The sequence below is a fragment of the Hypoxylon trugodes genome (genome assembly GCF_022578975.1).
Source record: "Hypoxylon trugodes strain CBS 135444 unplaced genomic scaffold F4822scaffold_4, whole genome shotgun sequence".
In the NCBI taxonomy this organism is placed as follows: Eukaryota; Fungi; Ascomycota; class Sordariomycetes; order Xylariales; family Hypoxylaceae; genus Hypoxylon; species Hypoxylon trugodes.
Genome location: NW_026250019.1, coordinates 2,379,446 through 2,398,894, shown reverse-complemented (window position 1 = coordinate 2,398,894; position 19,449 = coordinate 2,379,446). Strand labels below are relative to the sequence as shown.

Below are 19,449 nucleotides of genomic sequence, written 5' to 3'. Positions count from 1 at the left end.
TCATAGGTGTGAACAATAATTACCAGCTATGGGGTATAGTTGCCAAGGGTATATAAGTTATACGGCTCTGGCTACCTAATTGATCATCCAATATTATATTTATTTATCGGCGTGTTTCTATACGATTTGGTATACTTGTTCCTACGCCTACCCCAAACCATGAAGCTGAACCACTATATCTACAGCAGCCCCAAGCGCTAATCTCCAGATTTATAGTGACCTCTCACTGACTTGTGCGGCTATACCTACAACTTGACTACCTCTCGTAAGAAGAGTATCCCAGCAGGAGGCAAAACACGACAGAATGTAAATGCTATAAAATATGCTAAAAAGTACCTAGCAATAAAGAATCAAGCAGACTCCCCCATAGATTGTATCATATCCACCGTCCCATTCGCGACACCCACAAACGACTTCACAACCTTCTGCACGATAGAACCTCCATCCAAGCCATTAACCTGCTGCGGCTTTCCCCACCCACCACCTCCGGGCGACATGACCACTATTCTATCCCCAGCTCCCATCATAGCCGTATTCTTACCTCCTAGATTAATCGTCCGGCCATTCTTCTTAACCCAAACATTCTGACCCCTCTTTGCGTCTTCTCCGCCTTCTAGACCGTATGGCGCAAAAGCTCGTCTTTCGCTTAAGATTGATACTTTGATTGGTAGGCAGAACTCGATATCTCGGATAATTCCATCGCCTCCGGGATGTAAGCCAGCACCACCACTACCTTCACGTAGGCAAAAGCGTCTAAGGATAACTGGGTACCGGCGTTCCAAGATCTCGGGATCAGTAATTCGAGTATTAGTCATGTTGGTATGAACACCGCTCGCGCCGTCCCATGTAGGGCCACCGCCAGCACCGCCGCAAATAGTCTCGTAGTATCCGAAGCTGGTATCTTCATCGCCGTCAATGCCGAATGTCAGATTGTTCATGCAGCCCTGACTGGCCGCCGCAGCCGAAAATGCCCGGAAGATGACGTCGACAACACGTTGTGATGTTAGCACATTACCGGCGCAAACAGCTGCGTCTTCAGTTGGCTGCAATAATGAAGCCTCCGGGATCCGCACGTCAATGGGACGGATGGCTCCTTGATTGAGCGGTATTTCCATATTAACCATGCACCGCAGGGCAAATATGATTGAGGAGTGGCAGATTGCTAGAGGTGCATTCCAGTTTCCTGCATGTACGTTAGTATTCTCTTGCTTCGTCGCATTACTAATTAGATAAGAACATACCGTAGACCTCTGGACCAGTTCCCTCAAAATCGAAAATTGCACCTCCTGTTTCAGCGTTTATATCGACTCTAAGCTGGATCGCGGTGCCATCATCCATGTAATCAATAGCCTCGAGTGGTTTCCCATTAGTCATTTTCGCTATCCTCTTCAGCATATCTCGTACAGCGAGCTCAGCAGCTCCTTGAATTTCCTCCACTACGATAGGATCAGCCTTTGGAAACTTTCTCGACACCAGAGGAGCACTTACTATAAAATTGAACAACCTCTAGCCCATAATCGGCAATGAGCGAGTGAATGAGTTGACTGCCGCGGTGGTTTGCGGCAGCTTGTGCTTTAATGTCTGAGATATTATCGCGAAGACACCTCGTCCCTTGGCAACCCGGATACTTCGCAGGTTCCATAAGTAATTTAATCAATTCTTCTTCTTTGAATTTGCCTCCTTCGACTACTTTAAAAGCCCTCATGACGGCACCTTCTTCCCAGAGTTCTTTTGAGTTAGGCGGCATAGATCCGGGGAGTATACCACCAACCTATGTAGAAATATTAGATAGAGCAATATGGCGGTTTGTTTCAATTGGGTCAACTTACATCCGCGTGATGACCGCGAGACGCAGTCCAAAATATGATATTCTTCCCCTCGGCGTCAAAAATAGGGGTAATTACCGTAAGGTCAGGTAAATGTGTACCGCCGCATACTTAAATCTCTAAGTTAGATGATTTACGAAGGATAAATCTGAGTAAAGAGGAACCAACCTGGAGAATTAGACAGAATCACGTCGCCGGGACGAAGATCGCCTTTCCAATGGTCAATTTGCCATTTAACGGCAAACGCCATGCTTCCAATCTATACATGAATCAACCGTAAGTTCCTTATTTTCCTTTTTGTATCGATGGACTTACCATTGCAGGGACGTGAGGAGCGTTTGCCACAAGCCCGCCATCGGGTGAGAAGACAGTACAGGAAAAATCGAGACGTTCCTTAATATTAGTGCTCACACTCGTTTTCTGTAGAGCGCGGCCCATTTGCTCGGCGACACCCATAAACCTATGGCCGAAAATGGATAGTTGGATGGGATCAACTGTTTTTGATGATAAGAGCTCTTTCCTTCCGGTCTCGATATCTATTACTATCGTATTAGAAAGGATAGTCGCTATTGAGCCAGGTGTGACGACGAGTGTCTGCGTGTTATCAATGATGAGCGCAGGACCGTTGATCTTGCAGCCAGGTGTTAACGTATTGAGTCTGTGAATTTGTGTTTTATGCCATCCCAACTCCTTGAAGTATACTTCCTCGAAAATCTTGGCGTCTATTACTTCGCTTCCCTTCGCCGTGGTAAGTTCGGTTGTCCATGGGGTAGGCATCTCGGGGCCGCTAGCGCCAATAGACCGAACACGATAATCATCAACGATCACGTCTCGTCCGACTGGCAAGAATCCGAACTCCTTTTGATGCGCATCCTTGAAAGAAGTTAAGAAGCTTGTACCTGGGATTTCTTGAATCATTAAAGGCGTGTCGCTTCCTTGGAATCGCATATTGAGGTATCTCTCCGAGGTAATCCTAGACTCAGCTATTTGTTGACCTAATAGTGCCTTCATCGACTTTGCTTGTAGGTTGTCGAGTTCACTGGCGAAGGTACCGAGCTGATCTTCGGAAAATATTAAAGCGGAAGGGCTACGCTCCTCGTGAACAACATCTGCGAGGGCCATGCCGTACGCAGACAACACGGATGAGTACTTATGGATAAGCACACGAGAAATCCCCAGCTTCTTCGCAATATCGCAAGCATGTTGGCCACCGGCGCCGCCAAAAGAGGCAAGGTTATGGAGTCCGGCGTCATATCCCTTAGCTTCGGTTAGAATTCGGATTGGCCGACACATGGCTTCATTTGCTACATCAAGGAATCTGGAGCCTCTGTTAGTGAATGCTTCGGCGAGATTTATGGGGGAGAACATGCCCTGCAGCGACCTGTTCCAGAGTTAGCTCAACAGCGCTCTCCTTATTGACCTCTACTGTGAGATCCTCAAAGAGCCGTCGGCTGGCCTCAATGTCTAGTGGGAGATCCTCGTTCGGGCCAAAGATCTTTGGGAAAAATTCCGGCCTAAGGCGACCCAAGACGAGATTGGCATCAGTGACCGTGAGTGGTCCGCCTTTTCGATAACAGGCTGGGCCTGGATGGGCGGACGCGCTGTCCGGGCCGACCTTCATCATCCCTGCCTCCCATTTCAAGATACTACCGCCTCCAGCCGCAACTGTGTTGATGTCTAATTGAGGACTTTGAACTGTAACACCCGCCGTAGTTGTTTCAAACACCTGTTCTAGTTTGCCGGCGTATCTACACCCGTACGTCAGTGGCTAGAGTCAAGGCCAATTAGGAGTATGTTGCAATACCTGGAAACGTCTGTGCTAGTACCGCCCATGTCAAACCCAATGACCGGTGTTCTATCTCGTTCATCATATGCAGTCCTTGCATATCCTACACAGCCTCCCGCAGGTCCAGACAAGATAGCCCGCAATCCCGAGAGACCCGAAAACTCCACAAGGCCACCGTCGCTTTGCATGAATTCACAGCGGCATCCACTTAACCGTAGGTCTTCAAAGCCGCTTTCGAAACCATTGATGTATCTTTTGATTTCGGGGGTAAGGTAAGCATCAGCAGTTGACGAGTTGCCTCTGGGTACAATCTTGACCGTTGGTGATAATTCGGAGCTCAGAGATATATGTGTGAATCCAATCTCCTCAGCTAATTTTCCAATCGATAGCTCATGATCGCGGAATGTATAGCTGTACATAAGACAGACCGCAATAGAGCGATACCCTTCATCATATACCTCTTGAAGAGATCGTCTTGCAGCCTCGACATCTGAAATTACATTAATTATAAGAACGAGATAGAATAATGGTGCAGTTGAATACATACCTAAAGACTCCAGTATTCTTACCGGTTCTCCTGTTATGCCTGAAACAAGTGCCGGGTCTGACTTCACGTCAATTGGCAGGGGTGTTTTCCTCTCGGTCCAAGCCTCAAGCGTAACTCTTTCAGATACTTCGATGACCTTCGAATAGAGCACATCGGGTCTATTTATCATCATATCGAAAAGCTTTGGCCTGGATTGATTTCCGATGTGGAGCAAATCCTATTGATGGTCACTAAATCGCCATCTTTTAACCTGGGGATATGGTTGAAATCATATGTACCTTCAACCCTTTTGTCACAACGAAGGCAGTACGCTCTCCTTTTCGCTCTAGTAAGGCGTTTGTTGCAACTGTCGTTCCCATTTTGATTGACTCTTTCGCAAAGTTAGATGCTATTAACTATCTCTGAATACTATGATGAGATACTACGTACCGACTCCTTTCAGGGATATTTTCTGTCCCTTTGGGTAAGGCTTCCCGGTGGCCTTTTCCAAGACCCGGCGGATAGCCTCAACAGGAGCGTCGGCATAGTTACTAGGGTCTACAGATAGCAATTTGATCAAAATATCATCTTGTCCCGGAACGAAGGCGACGCACTAGCAAAATCCTATTAGTTATCATCATAGTACTCGTTCATAAAGAATTAACTAACGTCTGTGAAAGTGCCGCCACGATCGATCGCGATACGGATGCCCCGGGGATGCTCCGGTAAAGAACCCATCTTAGGTAAAATATCTCCGGCGTTTCGGGGTTCGTAACGCGGGCTTCCCTTTCGAGAAGAGATACGAAGGAATTGACAAGCTATAGCAAGGGATCACCTTTCATATAGCCCATTGTGTCGTATAAACTAAATGCCATTTCTACGGCGGCCTACTACCTAAGATAGGATGCCGAGTTGGAGGTTGACGGCCGGTCGCCATAATGCCTCCCGAACCAATCGGAAACTATCTCTTATGCTCCTCTTGGAGGACTTAGCAATCATCAGTGCCGTTTCCTATCTCGGCCTCCGCTGGATGTTGTGACCATGGCGGGGCAACCTGGAACGTTCTTTGGTGACAAAAAGATAAGGAGGACAAACGAGGGGAGCTCCTCCGGCTGACATTTATTGAGATCATCGCTTCTTAATTACATATCTATACCTTTTTGGTCGATTACTGCTTTACCACAGTAACCCCAGAGGTCTTTAGATGCATAGATTTAGAAAGGCGAGTGATTATCCCGCATTGGTCCATAATAATTTATTTCATGATAGGATTATGTCATCTTAGCATGATTCTATCAGATTAATGGATTAACGGGCCTTAATCTCCCTTTATAAGAATACTAGCCATCTCCTACTTCGTCCTTACTTCGTCCTTACTGCGTCATCCAAGGCCTTAGCGAAATACACAACGTTGCCCTCATTCAAGCCCGCTATGGAAATCCTAGACGTATCGGCCATGTAGACATGGTGCTCTTCTACAATATTATTAGCATCAAAAGAAAGATTCAATATTCGAATAGATTCGCTTACCTTCTAAGTACGCGACCTGCGATGAACTTATTCCAGTGTATCCGAACATTCCCGTCTGTTTGACCAGATGCGACCACTCCCCTGGCGTCTGTAGATTGATCAATTCATCGTATAATCTCTGTCGCATCGACTTAATACGTCCCGACATAGTAATAAGATCCTTAGACCATTGCTCCGCGATTTCGGGCGTGCCTAACACTTTCGCAGCAATCCTAGCTCCATAGGCTGGGGGATTCGATATCGTAGCCCGTTGTACATTCTCGAGTATCGACGACATAGTACGAGCCGTTTCCTTCGAAGATGTTACGAAAGATACGAGACCAATTCGCTCACCATAGAGACCCATGCTCTTAGCAAATGACAAGCAGACAGATGCTTCCAATTTCAAATCCTCCACGAAATACCGAAGCGCCCATGCATCCTCTTCCACCGATCCAGAGTTGAAACCCAGATAAGCAGAGTCGAAAATAGGGAATATTCCGTTCTTTTGAACTAGGCTTGCAATTTCTTTCCACTGTTCGCGAGTTGGATCGCAACCTGTTGGATTGTGGGCACAAGCATGTAGAACTACCGCCGAAGACGAGTTGGCATCCTTGAGGCCATTCATAAAGCTCTCAAAGTCGAAAGCTCCCTTTTTGTAGTAGGGGATCTTCTTGACTTCGAATCCTTGGGAACCGAATAGTAGCGCATGGTTGGACCACGTCGGTTCGGTGATGTATACCGTGGTGATACCGGTATTCGCTTTCTTTAAGGCGAGTCCGGCAAGTAGCAACGAACCCGTGCCCGACAGCGCTTGACATGATGCAACCTGCCAAATACTTAGTTGTTTTGCGACAAAGCTCTCACTAATTCGCTTACCCGGTTGTCATTGAATGCTTCAGTTCCGTGGAAAGCTAGCCTTACAGCCCCATCCCGGAATGATTTCAATCCAGCTATAGGCAGATATTCATGGCCGCAATCTCCAACCTTAGCTTCTGCCATTCGAACAGATGGTAAAACCCATGGATTTCCATTCTCATCGCGATAGGTTCCCTGGCCAAGGTTGACCTTGTTTGGGTTTGTATTTTCCACGTATCTTCTACCCACATCGAAGATAGCATCCGGTGGAATAAGCTCTGCTTTCTCGAACACCGAAGCCTGTGTTACAGAGCCCATAGTGAAAGTGTCGCTTCGAGTAATGCCTTAAGGACTTATACCGGTCGTGTCGCGATAGTACTTGGTAGGAAAGCTACCTATTCTGCGGCAATGGTAAAGTCAAGGGTCCTATAGAAACGCACTCCTTCGTCCCCTCAGTAATTCGGAAGCAAGTTACTTTACTCGGCTAGTTATTGGAATGATGCCCAAAATCGTCAACAAAATATTACCTAAATGCGCCTATCTCCTGCTACTGCGGCGAGTATACCCCCCGAATCCAGCTCCGGCGAGCGGAGCACCGTTTGTTCCACCTCCACTCCGCTTATTTTGGAGATTGCCTAATACGGCAAGCCTCGCCTCGAGCTTCCCCCCGTCCCTAGGATTGGCAGTCCCTTATAGAGCTTTGCTTCCGATTCGCAAGGCCTTGCAGTATCTGGATGTTGACGTTGTACCCTGTTTTCGAAAACCCGAAAAGTTATTGCCGAAGTCATGGCTCCAATCTGCCCCCCTCGAGGAATCTACGCGCCTGTTGTGGCTTTCTTTTTTGAAGATGAGACCCTAGATCTCGAGACGCTTAAAGTTCATGTTACACGTCTTGCGAAAGCTGGTGTAGCTGGTTTGGTTATACAAGGTTCGAATGGAGAAGCACCACATTTGCTTCATGATGAAAGAAAGCAGGTCATTTCAACCGCGGCAGCCGTCTTAAAGGAAAAAGGGAGGCCCGATGCCGTCATAATTGCTGGTTGTGGTGCGCACAGCACTCGCGAGACTATTCAATTATGTCAAGAAGCGAAGGAGTCCGGTGCTGATTACGCGCTCGTTCTGAGTCCAAGCTACTGGGGTGAGTTGTCCTGCCAAGTTATGAGTAGAGTAGAAATCTAGTTGCTAATACTTCATAATGTAGTTGGTGCCATGCAACCTCCTACCATTCAAAAGTTCTTCACCGATGTTGCAAATTCATCCCCCATCCCCATATTACTCTATAATTTCCCCGCCGTAACTGGTGGAATTGATCTGGACTCCGATCTGATTGCGAACCTTGCTTCCTCAAACCCGGGCAAGATCGTGGGATGCAAATTGACTTGCGGAAATCTCGGCAAGTTACACCGCGTCGCCCACGATAAACGTATCCTAAAACCTTTCGCCGCATTCGCCGGGAAATCCGAGTTTTTCCTGCACGGATTAGTGGCGGGCTCGAATGGGTTGATCGGTGCGGCTGTGAACTTCGTTCCTAGGGTACACGTGAAGCTGTTAGAACTTTACGATGCGGGAAACCTGGCCGCGGCTCAGGAACTACAAACTCAACTAAGCGAAACGGATTGGGTCCTCGTGAGATTAGGTGTTGCTGGTTTGAAGGCGGCACTTGAAAAATATTACAAATATGGAGGCGGTAGGAGTAGGCGGCCGCTCAATCCGGTGCAGAGCAGCGCCTTTTCCGGGGACAAAGATGCTATCTTACAACAGATAGTTGACCTAGAAGCGTCCCTCTGATACCTATAAATTGAATATCTACGATCTAATTATCTACGAGACTCAAACCGTAATCCCAAAGTCGACCCTAAAATTCTCGTTCACCTTTGGGCACAACACAAACAGGCTTTACAACTGAACTCATCATTTTCTCATTTAAGCTATGATAAAGAGCTAACTTGGCTCACGAAGTCAACCACGGTCTCCCTAAAAGTCCTATACTTGACGTTTGGGAAATCCTCTTTTACGAGATCCAGGTCGGCCTTAATATGAGTCTTCACCTCCTGTACCCCAGAAGAAACATTTTCTCGCAGTGACGGAAATTTTTCTTTTATGGTCTCCGAAGCTTTCTGATATGTAAATGGCTCCGGCGCAAGCGGGACGTACCGTTTACCTCCGCAAGTCTCATTCAGGAGCGATTGGACATGTATCTCAGCTAAGTCCCTCACATCTATCCAGAAATTGAAACGGCAAGGTGGCAACGGTGTAGATAGTCCGCCGGAGGCAACCCTCCATAACAGCCTGTTAGATTCATTAAGGTCCCGGATTGATGAGGGAGGATTGGCCATTGGGCCGAATACCATCGACGGGCATAATGTCACAAGGTCGAACTGTGGTTTCTTGTCCTCAATGAATTTCCAAGCCTCCTTTTCAGCCATTGTCTTAGAACCCCGATAAGCATCCTGCGGTGTCGCGCTAGGATTCACCGCTTCTTCAAAAGTAATTGGGTTCCAATCCTTGGACGAGTAGGTCCAGGGCAGACTTTCTTCTTTGGTCATGTCTAATACAGCACCAAAAGATGACGTTAAAACCACTCGCTTCACTTGCGATTGGAGGCATGCTTCAAGGACAGAGCGAACACCCCGAATAGCCGGTAATACGAGATCCCTCTCGTAATTCTCGACGTCGTATTTCAGGGGCTTGTTGCCTTGTCAGCTCGGGTTAAGAGGAATCTGGGGAACCCCGGAACTTACACTGGCGATGTGGATAGCCCCATCAATACCCTTGACCGCGTCTTGGAAGATGCCGGGGGTGCTAAGATCATCTATAAAGAAGAAATCCAGCTGCGAGGCGAATTCCTGTCTCGCGGCTAGGAGTGAGTCCGCTTTCTGTTTTGACCGAACGACAGCCCTGACTTTGATGCCTCGACGTAGTAAATTGTCGACTACGTGAGAGCCAACAAGTCCTGTAGCACCCGTCACTAACACATGGCTAATTAAAACGTTAGTTTTTATCACCAGTAAAAGGTATGATGAACCCACGAAAACGCCATTTTTCAACTTCACCAACGAGCTTCACTCTTAGAGGGCACCGTGTTGAACCAACAATAAATCCCCGTCATCGTGTTTGATATCATTTCTATTAAGCAACCCAGCCCCGCGACTCCCCGGCCGGAATACCTCGTTAGCTCCCAGAAGCTCATGAAGGTCCCTCGAGCTAGCCGAGCCAAGCTAAACGGAGCGCAGTAGAGACAGACGGCCTCATACCCCAATGTGGATCCACATGTATCACAGGCTTGGCGGAGCTCCTCCCACTCCTCTCACTCCTCCCGACAACCGAGACCTATTATTCATCAACGCGAACGCTAGAGCATCATTGGTGTCGCGAATACTTGTACGTGATATCTGAACTGGTATTAAATGTGATAATCGCGTCATGTGGCCGATATACCAAATGGCCGATCGCAACTCCGGGGGAGCTCTTAGATCGAATCTGCGGGTGACCGCCGACTTATCGCCGTTCATCGCAACGGGCTGATCGCGCAATCGAGCTCCTCGTCGGCAAGCTGCCCAAACTATCAAACATGTTCGGCTTAATTGATACCGTTCGCATCTATTCATAACCCCCTCCGCAGGTTGCTGCTGTTTCGCAAGTCTTCTACACCCCGCGCAATCTGAACACGAGCTTGTGAAGAAACAAAGAAACCATCACTATTAGAAAATTCCGTGAAGATGTCGTTCGGAAAGATATACACGTACCCGAAAGCACCTCGCTCGACGATGGTGCTTTTTGTCGCTAAATACAACAAGCTAGATGTCGAGATTGTCAATGCTTTCCCCATTAAGATCTACACCGAAAAGGGTGGTGTTGGTGACGAGTACCTTTCCAAGTTCCACACAGGAAAGGTACCTGCCCTCGAGACAGCTGATGGATTCTGCGTCTATGAGAGTATAGCGGTGGCTTGGTACCGTGAGTGCTTCTGGGGCCGTGGTACTTATTGTTATCACACATTCTGATTAGGAAAACAGTGGCCAAACAAGATCCTAACACCAAACTGATCGGATCGAACCTCAAGGAAGAGACCACAATCCTTCGCTGGTCATCTTTCACCAATTATGAACTTCTGCCTCCGATCATGGCCTGGATCAACCCTATCATCGGCCGAGCTCCATCAAGCCCCGAGATCTTGGCGAAACTGGAAGAAGGCTGCGAACTCACCATCCGCGCAATTGAGAAGGAGATCAAGGGGAAGAAGTACCTTGTCGGGGACCACCTAACATTGGCTGATTTGTTCGTCATCTCGGGTTTGGCGAGAGGATATCAATACGTAAGTGCAAATCCCACCGGATTGAAATAAGGTCCTTTCTGACAAGAAAATACACAGGTCTTTACGAAGAGTTGGGCAGAGAAACACCCTATTCTACATGATTACTATATGAGAGTCAGAAATGATCCCGATGGTATTTTTGACAGCATATTAGGGAAGCAGGTCATTCGGGATGAAGCCGGTGGCACGTACCCTGATTACGATGGTCTATGAGATTGCATCGGATAGAGTCCGAAGACGTCGCATTTGCGTACACTTACATCTAATGAAATAAATTCTTTTTTACAATCCCTCTCTATCACTGGAGCTTCAGACTGGAACCTCGGTATGATGTCTGCATAATGTCAATTGTGCTGTACCGGGTTGCTGTATCGGGGTTGAGGTTCATATCGCTATAAATCCAGAGGACTGTGCGCTGTATTATAGTTGACTTCAGCGCATACCTCCTTGTACCTAGGTAGATATAGTGATCGGATCTAGCCGATGAGATCGCGACGCGTCGTACCACCAAGTTACAGCGCCTCGCCCCTGTAATTATAGTGGATAGCTCTATGCACTATAATTACAGGACATCATTTGCTAATTATGACCGAAATTTAGCACTGGACGCCCTGTATCTTCAGCGCATTGCAGCGTAAAGTCACGAAGAATCAATTATCGCGGTACCATCCGTCATAACTGAAGACTCGTTACGATAAACCCTTTCCAGTCACAAAGTATTTGAATTCGGCTAAGACCTTGACTAAAGATATACCCATATAAGAAGCGACATTCCCATCTTATCCCGCGCCCGTACCCGCGGCCTCATGCCGTGGCTCATTGAATACAGCAACGATCCACTCCCCAAGAGGCCAAACATCTCTCATCGCGAACGTCCGTTCGGTCCACTCCAAATACTTCGCCTCGGTAGTACTTAAACCTAATCCTAATCCTAAGTCCTGGAAAGTGCTCCAAATCTGCCCCTTATCATTGCCCTGCGGGAAACTACTAGTTCCTAAACTCAGCGCTTCCGTTACCTTCGCCAGAACGACTTGCGCTGATATAGAGTGTATGTTTGGCTGTCTCAATTGCATAATATCGGTACCGGGGATGAGGGGTTGTTCGAGTCCCAAGGCCATGAGCCGGATAACGCGCCATCCCATCATACATGCTTTGAAGCCGAGCATAGTCACGAATGGATCTTCGATACAGGATGTCTCGTTGGTGGCTCCCATTGTATCGCGTATTATAGAACCCATTGGAGGTGAAGTCAACATCTTGATGACATGCTCGAGATTGTCGATGACGCGGACCACATCCCGATCTTCGTAAATATCACGGTACGCCTTGGCCCGTGGTTTACCAAGCTCCCAAGCGGTTGAGATGGCTGTAGGTAAGCTGTATTCCACGATGCCGCTCGACAGTAGGGCGTCTTGGTGTGTTAGGGATATCGCAGTATAATGCCAAGCCATCCACACAGGGTGCCATATAGTGCTAGTCGGATCGGTTCCGACCACAATCGGCCAAGTGTTAGAACCAGGTTTAGGCATCAATTCTGCTAAGTTGTTGAGTGCTTGCATTATAGGTGCTCGATTCGCCTCCGTGATAATGGATAAGCTATGTCGCGTGTCGTTGCAGCGAACATTGTTGTACAGAAAGGTACTCGCTAACGTCAACTCCCGAGTCATCATTTGAATTTGCATGACTAGCATCAGAGACGCGAATGACGAATACCAGAGTAGCCCGAGCGGACGTGAGCTCGGGTCGGGGTCCATTAGGTGCATCAATGTTTCATAAAGATCACCATATGCTGGTCGAGGATCGAAATTCGCATCGGCGTCGTCTTCTTCATTGAAGGAAAATTCGGGAGCTTGCACTAGCATGTTCCACGCGGCTGCCGTAGGAGCGCACCATACATCATCTCTACATGGCACTATAACATTCGGAGTTAGCCATTGATGTGTTAAATCACGATAACAAATCGGAAAAAGCGACCCAGGGCAGTACCCACATTCATACTTGACCTCAAGGGCCGTTAGCAATGGCCTTACATTGCAACAGACAGAAATTTGTGAATCTATGTAGTATAAGCAATACATGGTCCTGCAGAAAGGTTAGCAACGTATTTCATAAACCAGAAGTAACATACCGCTTTCGCGTTTCATTTTCAATGAACCGATTCCAAGCTTGCTCAGGGGTTAATGAAGGTGGTAAGAGCCCCTGAGGAGAGGCATGACTCTGGACTGGTGACGTCCCGCTTCCACAGTTATTCGTGAGAGCTCCATCCTGAAGCATTTGAAATTGTCTAGCGGCATCTACGACCCGACGATGAATTCTAATACCGGTGGAGTATGTATCGTCCCGGCAGCTATAAATGGCGAAATATTCGAAAAGGATGTATGCTTGTATAACCCATATTTCCCGAAACCTCGATCGGTCCTCTCGGACCTAAGATTAATCGTCAGCAGTCCATAACGTATCGGAAATTTTACCGACTTACGTATTTATCTAAAGTTCGAAGACCAGCTTCGAATAAGGCTAAGCTGATACTATGGTTACCGCCGGGTGCCTGATATAATGCACCAATACAAGCAACAGCCTGTAGCAATGGCTCTCTAGCAGTGGTCACATCAAACGTTGGTTGATGTATCGCCGGAAGAGAAGGATAGAACCTCTCAAAGAATGCTGAGATAAACTGTGGGAGTCTAAATAGCCAAGATATATTCTCCGGAGAGAAGACGTTCGAGGCCGAACTCGAGATCTGAACGCATGATAATCAGACGATTGGATATGGTGACCAATAAGAATTAGAGGATTTGTATTCTCACCGCATCACCCCCTGAATTCTGTGAGGGTTGTTGGTCGAACAAATTCCCAGGGGGGGCATGGGCTGACGATAAGGACTGTATATTATCCTGCCCCGATGGCATGAGCTCAGGGGGGTTGTGCCCGCCCACGGAAGGTTGCTCCACAGTGACCTGTTGAGGATGACATTTTCTTATGTGTCTTTTCCGCAAATCACTACATATAAGTTCAGCATATGTCGAAATCTCACTTCATAGTGATTTCAGACCTTCTCGAAAAGCTCACGTCGCACAAAGGGCAAGGAAACGGTCTTCTGTTTGACTTCCTATGAACTTGATATACGTCAGGATTTTCTGCGTTATATCCTGGGTATAAGTGTTGTACCTGATGCTGTATGGCGATTTAAATTCTCCTAAACGGCGGTCAGATATCATCTAACCAGATCGTTGGTTGTCATACTTGTCTTGTGAAGCGACTCGGGCAAGCAGGGCAGGAGAAGGGTTTATTGTTTTCAGTACTAGTACACTCCATTGGCATAACTTGGTTTTCGTATTACGTCTTCGGCGACTTCCGACTAACAATACAGGAGCTCAAAGACATGTGTTTCTGTCACTACTAATTGATTCTGATGAAAGTGATGGTAATGGCGATGGCAACAGCATCAGCAACAATGGCAACACCGCGTACAAGGAAGATATGACAGCTTAACAACTATGAACAACCATCTTAGCGTGTTATTGTAATATCCGCGGCTTGAGATAGCGTTGGGGTCTTTGTGGGGAAGTCAGAGATACCGGACAAGCTACCCCTGACAGTTCGGGTTGATAAGACTGGGACTAGCGTGACAAAGATGACAGACTTAAGACCTTAGAAGACCTTTAGTTGATTTTCCATAGGCTCTACGATTACCTAGTTGTATTAAGTCGTAGTTTTCAGTCAATAGTTTGCTTGATTGCTCGTGTAAACTGGTTCTGGGATTTATCGTAAGGGGGGGCGTGACCTACTTAGGTACAATCCGAACCCCTCGCCTAGATTGAACGGAACGAAACGTCATAAGGAAATAGGCGTTACTGTTATCAGTAATTCTTTGTTCGCGGATTGGACGCGAATACATACCCCAGGATTGAGGCTGGGCAGGGAGGATCTCTTCCCAGCTTCCCCACAGATTAGTCGGACCCATCGGGAGGAGCTCCTCTCATTCATCCCTTAGCATGGTAGCAATGAGTGTTGGAGCTCCTTACAACCTGGAGCCTTAATCCAACGTCGCCTCAATGTGGATGGCGCCGTGCAGTATCGAAATGGAAGACATGTTTGAGATCCGATCGGCACTCCTGCCAAGTTATACATTGGTGCCTTTCGGCGCCCGGCGTAAAGACGCAATGAAGAAATATCGCTGCCGAAGAGGTATATCTAGATTCGGATATCTCGAGAATCCTGATAAGATAGATAGATAGATACCTTAACAGTCAACGCCCATTCGACTCGAGATAGCATTGCAACTTGAAGAATTAGCATTGTTACGAATATTACCACCATGTCTTTACCACCTTTCACCCCGGCGACCCCCACTAAAGAGCCCTGTAAGTAACCTGCCCCCAGGTGTTGGTAGAATGTTCAATCTAAGACAAGCAAAATAAACAGTGGACTATGTGAAGCTTGTCAATCTTGACCTTTCCAAATTCGATGACCCAGTCGGACGTCAAGAACTTGCAAGAGAACTGTACGAGGCTGCCACTGGATATGGCTTCTTGACACTTACGAATCATGGCATTTCCGATGAGGTTTATGCCCGGCAAATGCAGATCGCCAATGCTGTTATGACTTTGCCGCCGGAAGAGAAGGCTCCGTATGAAGGTAAATTCTCCATCATTTCTAGAATGCTCATAACGCTCATATAGCTAACTTAGATGATAGTTACCCCCGAAGAAGATGCTCGAGGTCTTTACGTTGGCTTCAAGCCGGCTGGTCCTCTTGGCCACAAGGGCGGTTTCCCTAAGCAACTCGACCACTACAATATTCTTGTCCACGACCCCAAGAACCGACCGCATCCTGAAATCATGCGGCCTTATTTGCAAGAAACATACGAAGTGATGCATTTCATCCGAAACAATATCTTGAAGAAACTGCTCACTTTGATGGCCATGATTCTACAAGTCCCCGATGAAGTTGTGCAGGCCACACACGCACCGGGCGGTTCCAAGACGGAATACATTCGCTACATGATGTGCGAACCTCGCCCTAAGGAAGAGAGCGAGAAATACCGTGACATCTTTCTGTCCGGCCACACCGATTGGGGTTCCTGGACTTTCCTCTTCTCGCAGCCTATTGCTGCGTTGCAGGTTCTAGACCACAATGATGGTAAATACCGATGGGTTGAACATCAGCCTAAGGGCCTAGTCATCAACTTCGGCGAGGCGACTGAGCGTCTTACTGGTGGTCTTTTCAAGGCTACTATCCACAGAGTCGTGCAGCCGCCCCCTGACCAACGCCACCTCAGACGTATTGGTGTTATCTACTTCGCTCGTCCGGCCGACGACCGCGAACTAGTACCAATCGAGGGCTCTCCCGTGCTGGAAGCAATGGGGGCTAACAAACCTATTGATGACCGAGTATTCTGCATGGCTGACTACTTGGATGCTCGTAAACATGGCTGGAAGCGCTATGAATATGACATTGATAGGCCTGCTGACCCCACAAAGCACGCTGACTTTTTCGCTGGAGAGTATCCGGACCCAGATGGTCACAAGAGTCTTGGAAAGTTTGATAACGTCCCGAGAGACGTATATGTGCCTGTCCTGAAGACATAATGAATTGGCTAGTTCAATCCATTGGGAGAGTGATCTTGGTTTCCTGGGTGTTAAATTGTGCTTTTACCCCTGAAATCTAGTCTGAATCTATCTACATATTGATTTAATGAATATCTACGACTTCTTCTAACCAATTTCCCCATGGATTGAAATCGGCATTATTAGCACATATTTCCTTTTAGATGTAATATTTGCGGTCTAGATTCAGTTCGACGAAGGCCTCATTAAGTAATACCAATTGTATACCATGTCGCCACATCAACCCGAGTATTCGGTCCTAGGTAACCAACATTGCATGAATCACCTCAATTAACAGGCATAATATGCATCCTCGCCTAGAAACATGTTCTAAACCTGCTTTAGACACCATTGGCATTATTCCAACCGAGCTTCATTTGGTCAGCCGGACGAGAGATACCCCAACCTATGACCTAGACTACAAAAGACCGCATTGACTATTACCACCGTAGATCACCAAGGGGTATCCCTTTGTTCGGTACATATCTTGGATTGCTGACGAAAAGGTGAGTGATAAGACGTGGAGCTCCCCCGAGTTCCCCACTTGGCGATATCTTAGCCCACCAAGGATCCGGGGGTACCTAGGTAGTAGTTAGATAGTGGTACGCATACCCCATACCTTAGCATTTTAGCTTATCAGAAAGCGCGCGCGGCGAGGTTATTCACTACTACCCTTCAATAGGCAACCCGTATCTTCCGTAACCATGTCAATACAAGTCGTCGGGGTAGCTGAGGATCTTCTTGGGTGAGGCTAGCTTGTCGGTTGTCGGATTGGAGCACCACGCTCAGTTCAAGGTTTATCATAAGTTGTTGGTATTAATTCCGAGACGAAAGACACTTTGGTTATTTGAAAATTCCAACTGCTTTGTAGATCAGACTCAACCCCTATCTTTCTCAAGGAGGTTCACAGGAGGTAAACGAGTCTGATACTGCACACGTTCATCAAGATAACATCTACCTCAACACCAAGAACCCTCTTTCCAATCTAGATATCGACAAAATGGCGGCTTTCTCGAAAATAATACACTACTTCCGTGGCGAGTCCACCTCGGCGCTGGAGAAGAAGCTCGTCATGAAAATGGACTTCTTCATTCTTACGTTCTGTTGTTTGGCCTATTTCATGTAAGTTTCGCGATAACAACTTTCGCGTCTCGCCGGATACTAGAAACACTACTAATCTGTTGATATAGGAATTACTTGGATCGAGCGAGTGTTGCCCAAGCCTATGTTTCTGGAATGAGAGAGGATCTCCATTTCGTAGGAGCTCAGCTCACCGAGGTGAATACCATATACGCGGTGGGGTATCTTTTGTAAGAATAAATATTTCGCATGGTTAAAAAAGGATGCCGTAAAGCTAACAAGTTGTTTAGAGGAATTATCCCGAATAATATGCTTCTCACCTACTTCAAGCCCGGAAGATTTTTCCCATTCATGATTGTGGCTTGGGCTTTGCTTACCATTTGCAACGCTGCTGCCGGAAGACCCCAACACTTGATGGCAATCCGCTTTTTCCAAGGATACGCCGAATCTTGTATCTTCGCAGGAACTCAATATGTTCTCGGGTCGTGGTATACCAAGACAGAACTAGGAAAGAGAACTGCCCTCTTCACTGCTAGTGGATTGGCTGGTGGAATGTTTGGTGGATTCTTGCAAACTGGAATCTACCGGTCGATGAACGGACTTGCTGGGTTATCGGGATGGAGATGGCTTTATATCGTAAGTCCTCTAATCCTTCCTTCCAATAGTACAATTGTAAATCCCGAACTAACTCGAATACAATAGATTGATGGAATCATCACCCTCCCGGTAGCTGTTTATGGTTACTTCTTCTTCCCCGATGTTCCCGCCACGACCACAGCCCCTTATTTCAACGAAGAGGAAAGACGGTTAGCGAGAGCTCGGGTTCCAGAAGTCGAGGGAACTCGTATACTCAGTATGGAATTCGCTATGAAGGTTTTCACATCGTGGTACTTTTATGGCTTCGGATTCCTATGGATTCTGGGGAATTGCTCCGAGTCTTTAGGTAATCAATCACTCATGAACCTTTACATGCAGGGACATCCGGAAAACCATTGGTTAGTACATAATCCTCCTATTTATATATAGAATGCTAACAAGTTTCTAGTACGTATATCTAGACTTTAGTGTGATTTGGGAGTACGAAATTGTATGCTAACCAGAATTAGACACCGTCACCCAACTCAACAACTACCCCACAGGTATACAAGCCGTCGGAATAGTTAGCACACTCATATGGGCGCTTTGCACCGATATCTTCGGTAGACGATGGATATCTGGATACTATGTAGCGGTTACAGCAATCTGTGTTGGCATCCTTCTCCTCGTCCCCAATGTTCCAACAGCAGGGAAGTTCGCCGCATACTACTGGTCCGGTTCGATTTACTGTATCCAAGGGACCTTCTTCGCATGGGCCAACGATTCTATGAGATACCAGCCAATAGCTCTTCGAGCAGTCGTTATCGCTTGCATGAATTTCGGAGGAAATGTGTTCCAGGCCTGGTGGCCGTTGGTATTTTATAGGGCTGATGATGCGCCGAACTTCACGGTAAGCGACTCCTTACATAACCTTTGGTACCCGTTGATGTACCTATTTTACTAACTATTGGATAGAGGGGTATGTACGGCCTAATCGGTATCGGAGCCGTCATGGGTATTTGGGTAACAGTGATGTTATATATGGAGAGACATCATGCTAAAAGGCAGCTGGACATGAACATCATCGACGCTGCCGAGACGGCTAACAGTGATATTACGAGCCAGCGGTCTGCTACTGGGGGTAACAAACCTGTGGATAGCAAAGTTTAGGGACCCGGGAAGAGATACGGTATAGGAACGAATGTTTTCGGTATAGGCTATGGGGTTGAAAGGATTTCTAGAAAATTCAATATTCTTGATAATATCTTGTATTAAAGAGTTGAGCGTGTTAACAAATGAGAAAATGGCCCACTGTCGCTTCTAGGGGGTACCATGTGACATGGAGGGGTCTTTGATGACATAAT

The 19,449-nt window shown here is 47.1% G+C and overlaps 8 protein-coding genes across 8 annotated transcripts; 4 read left to right on the top strand and 4 right to left on the bottom strand.

The window, feature by feature from the left end:
• Positions 1-85: 85 nt before the first annotated feature.
• F4822DRAFT_400344 (Hydantoinase B/oxoprolinase-domain-containing protein) lies at positions 86-5,208 on the bottom strand. The gene is made up of 12 exons (XM_051457848.1): positions 4,808-5,208; positions 4,589-4,751; positions 4,438-4,529; positions 4,160-4,376; positions 3,631-4,102; positions 3,197-3,574; positions 2,142-3,144; positions 1,995-2,085; positions 1,830-1,936; positions 1,489-1,771; positions 1,242-1,436; positions 86-1,183 (listed from the first exon to the last, which is right to left on the bottom strand). The coding sequence occupies exons 1-12, from the start codon at positions 4,874-4,876 to the stop codon at positions 351-353; spliced, it is 3,903 nt and encodes a 1,300-aa protein (XP_051315725.1). The 5' UTR covers positions 4,877-5,208; the 3' UTR covers positions 86-350.
• Positions 5,209-5,378: 170 nt separating this feature from the next.
• On the bottom strand, positions 5,379-6,912 carry F4822DRAFT_219087 (aminotransferase class I and II). The gene is made up of 3 exons (XM_051453963.1): positions 6,527-6,912; positions 5,669-6,476; positions 5,379-5,613 (listed from the first exon to the last, which is right to left on the bottom strand). Exons 1-3 carry the CDS (start codon positions 6,821-6,823, stop codon positions 5,501-5,503), a joined length of 1,218 nt encoding a protein of 405 aa, XP_051315724.1. The 5' UTR covers positions 6,824-6,912; the 3' UTR covers positions 5,379-5,500.
• A 145-nt stretch (positions 6,913-7,057) lies between these two features.
• On the top strand, positions 7,058-8,363 carry F4822DRAFT_219071 (aldolase). The gene is made up of 2 exons (XM_051453961.1): positions 7,058-7,643; positions 7,707-8,363. Exons 1-2 carry the CDS (start codon positions 7,292-7,294, stop codon positions 8,291-8,293), a joined length of 939 nt encoding a protein of 312 aa, XP_051315723.1. The 5' UTR covers positions 7,058-7,291; the 3' UTR covers positions 8,294-8,363.
• On the bottom strand, positions 8,364-9,545 carry F4822DRAFT_443007 (dihydroflavonol-4-reductase; the record flags this gene model as incomplete). The annotated part of the gene is made up of 3 exons (XM_051463059.1): positions 8,364-9,192; positions 9,247-9,484; positions 9,541-9,545. 3 exons carry the CDS (start codon positions 9,543-9,545, stop codon positions 8,434-8,436), a joined length of 1,002 nt encoding a protein of 333 aa, XP_051315722.1. The 3' UTR covers positions 8,364-8,433.
• A 356-nt stretch (positions 9,546-9,901) lies between these two features.
• F4822DRAFT_219074 (elongation factor EF-1 gamma subunit) lies at positions 9,902-11,410 on the top strand. Its single transcript, XM_051453962.1, has 3 exons — positions 9,902-10,462; positions 10,522-10,820; positions 10,878-11,410. Exons 1-3 carry the CDS (start codon positions 10,225-10,227, stop codon positions 11,031-11,033), a joined length of 693 nt encoding a protein of 230 aa, XP_051315721.1. The 5' UTR covers positions 9,902-10,224; the 3' UTR covers positions 11,034-11,410.
• A 112-nt stretch (positions 11,411-11,522) lies between these two features.
• On the bottom strand, positions 11,523-14,362 carry F4822DRAFT_400315 (fungal-specific transcription factor domain-containing protein). Its single transcript, XM_051457847.1, has 8 exons — positions 14,064-14,362; positions 13,989-14,016; positions 13,873-13,936; positions 13,628-13,820; positions 13,300-13,560; positions 12,949-13,247; positions 12,811-12,902; positions 11,523-12,732 (listed from the first exon to the last, which is right to left on the bottom strand). Exons 1-8 carry the CDS (start codon positions 14,139-14,141, stop codon positions 11,600-11,602), a joined length of 2,148 nt encoding a protein of 715 aa, XP_051315720.1. The 5' UTR covers positions 14,142-14,362; the 3' UTR covers positions 11,523-11,599.
• A 154-nt stretch (positions 14,363-14,516) lies between these two features.
• On the top strand, positions 14,517-16,542 carry F4822DRAFT_400314 (gibberellin 2-oxidase). Its single transcript, XM_051457846.1, has 3 exons — positions 14,517-15,184; positions 15,246-15,458; positions 15,519-16,542. The coding sequence occupies exons 1-3, from the start codon at positions 15,139-15,141 to the stop codon at positions 16,409-16,411; spliced, it is 1,152 nt and encodes a 383-aa protein (XP_051315719.1). The 5' UTR covers positions 14,517-15,138; the 3' UTR covers positions 16,412-16,542.
• Positions 16,543-17,720: 1,178 nt separating this feature from the next.
• On the top strand, positions 17,721-19,370 carry F4822DRAFT_400312 (retrograde regulation protein 2). The gene is made up of 5 exons (XM_051457845.1): positions 17,721-17,739; positions 17,800-18,145; positions 18,212-18,503; positions 18,616-18,995; positions 19,061-19,370. Exons 2-5 carry the CDS (start codon positions 17,819-17,821, stop codon positions 19,253-19,255), a joined length of 1,194 nt encoding a protein of 397 aa, XP_051315718.1. The 5' UTR covers positions 17,721-17,739; positions 17,800-17,818; the 3' UTR covers positions 19,256-19,370.
• The last annotated feature ends 79 nt before the right edge of the window (positions 19,371-19,449 follow it).

What these genes read in the sequence shown, in the direction of transcription:
- F4822DRAFT_400315 (XM_051457847.1), bottom strand. Translation starts at nt 14,141, where the DNA reads ATGCCAATGGAGTGTACTAGTACTGAAAACAATAAACCCTTCTCCTGC. An exon ending in AAATCGCCATACAGCATCAG is followed by an intron (nt 13,937 to 13,988) that starts GTACAACACTTA and finishes ACGTATATCAAG; the next exon opens with TTCATAGGAAGTCAAACAGA. An exon ending in GACGTGAGCTTTTCGAGAAG is followed by an intron (nt 13,821 to 13,872) that starts GTCTGAAATCAC and finishes ACTTATATGTAG; the next exon opens with TGATTTGCGGAAAAGACACA.
- F4822DRAFT_400344 (XM_051457848.1), bottom strand. Translation starts at nt 4,876, where the DNA reads ATGGGTTCTTTACCGGAGCATCCCCGGGGCATCCGTATCGCGATCGAT. An exon ending in TTGTGACAAAAGGGTTGAAG is followed by an intron (nt 4,377 to 4,437) that starts GTACATATGATT and finishes GACCATCAATAG; the next exon opens with GATTTGCTCCACATCGGAAA. An exon ending in CTCGCGGTCATCACGCGGAT is followed by an intron (nt 1,772 to 1,829) that starts GTAAGTTGACCC and finishes ATTTCTACATAG; the next exon opens with GTTGGTGGTATACTCCCCGG.
- F4822DRAFT_219087 (XM_051453963.1), bottom strand. Translation starts at nt 6,823, where the DNA reads ATGGGCTCTGTAACACAGGCTTCGGTGTTCGAGAAAGCAGAGCTTATT. An exon ending in AAGCATTCAATGACAACCGG is followed by an intron (nt 6,477 to 6,526) that starts GTAAGCGAATTA and finishes AGTATTTGGCAG; the next exon opens with GTTGCATCATGTCAAGCGCT. An exon ending in GCAGGTCGCGTACTTAGAAG is followed by an intron (nt 5,614 to 5,668) that starts GTAAGCGAATCT and finishes ATAATATTGTAG; the next exon opens with AAGAGCACCATGTCTACATG.
- F4822DRAFT_219071 (XM_051453961.1), top strand. Translation starts at nt 7,292, where the DNA reads ATGGCTCCAATCTGCCCCCCTCGAGGAATCTACGCGCCTGTTGTGGCT. An exon ending in TCTGAGTCCAAGCTACTGGG is followed by an intron (nt 7,644 to 7,706) that starts GTGAGTTGTCCT and finishes TTCATAATGTAG; the next exon opens with TTGGTGCCATGCAACCTCCT.
- F4822DRAFT_219074 (XM_051453962.1), top strand. Translation starts at nt 10,225, where the DNA reads ATGTCGTTCGGAAAGATATACACGTACCCGAAAGCACCTCGCTCGACG. An exon ending in TATAGCGGTGGCTTGGTACC is followed by an intron (nt 10,463 to 10,521) that starts GTGAGTGCTTCT and finishes TTAGGAAAACAG; the next exon opens with TGGCCAAACAAGATCCTAAC. An exon ending in TGGCGAGAGGATATCAATAC is followed by an intron (nt 10,821 to 10,877) that starts GTAAGTGCAAAT and finishes GAAAATACACAG; the next exon opens with GTCTTTACGAAGAGTTGGGC.
- F4822DRAFT_400312 (XM_051457845.1), top strand. Translation starts at nt 17,819, where the DNA reads ATGCTTCTCACCTACTTCAAGCCCGGAAGATTTTTCCCATTCATGATT. An exon ending in GATGGAGATGGCTTTATATC is followed by an intron (nt 18,146 to 18,211) that starts GTAAGTCCTCTA and finishes CGAATACAATAG; the next exon opens with ATTGATGGAATCATCACCCT. An exon ending in GGGACATCCGGAAAACCATT is followed by an intron (nt 18,504 to 18,615) that starts GGTTAGTACATA and finishes AACCAGAATTAG; the next exon opens with ACACCGTCACCCAACTCAAC.
- F4822DRAFT_400314 (XM_051457846.1), top strand. Translation starts at nt 15,139, where the DNA reads ATGTCTTTACCACCTTTCACCCCGGCGACCCCCACTAAAGAGCCCT. An exon ending in GACCCCCACTAAAGAGCCCT is followed by an intron (nt 15,185 to 15,245) that starts GTAAGTAACCTG and finishes CAAAATAAACAG; the next exon opens with TGGACTATGTGAAGCTTGTC. An exon ending in AGAGAAGGCTCCGTATGAAG is followed by an intron (nt 15,459 to 15,518) that starts GTAAATTCTCCA and finishes CTTAGATGATAG; the next exon opens with TTACCCCCGAAGAAGATGCT.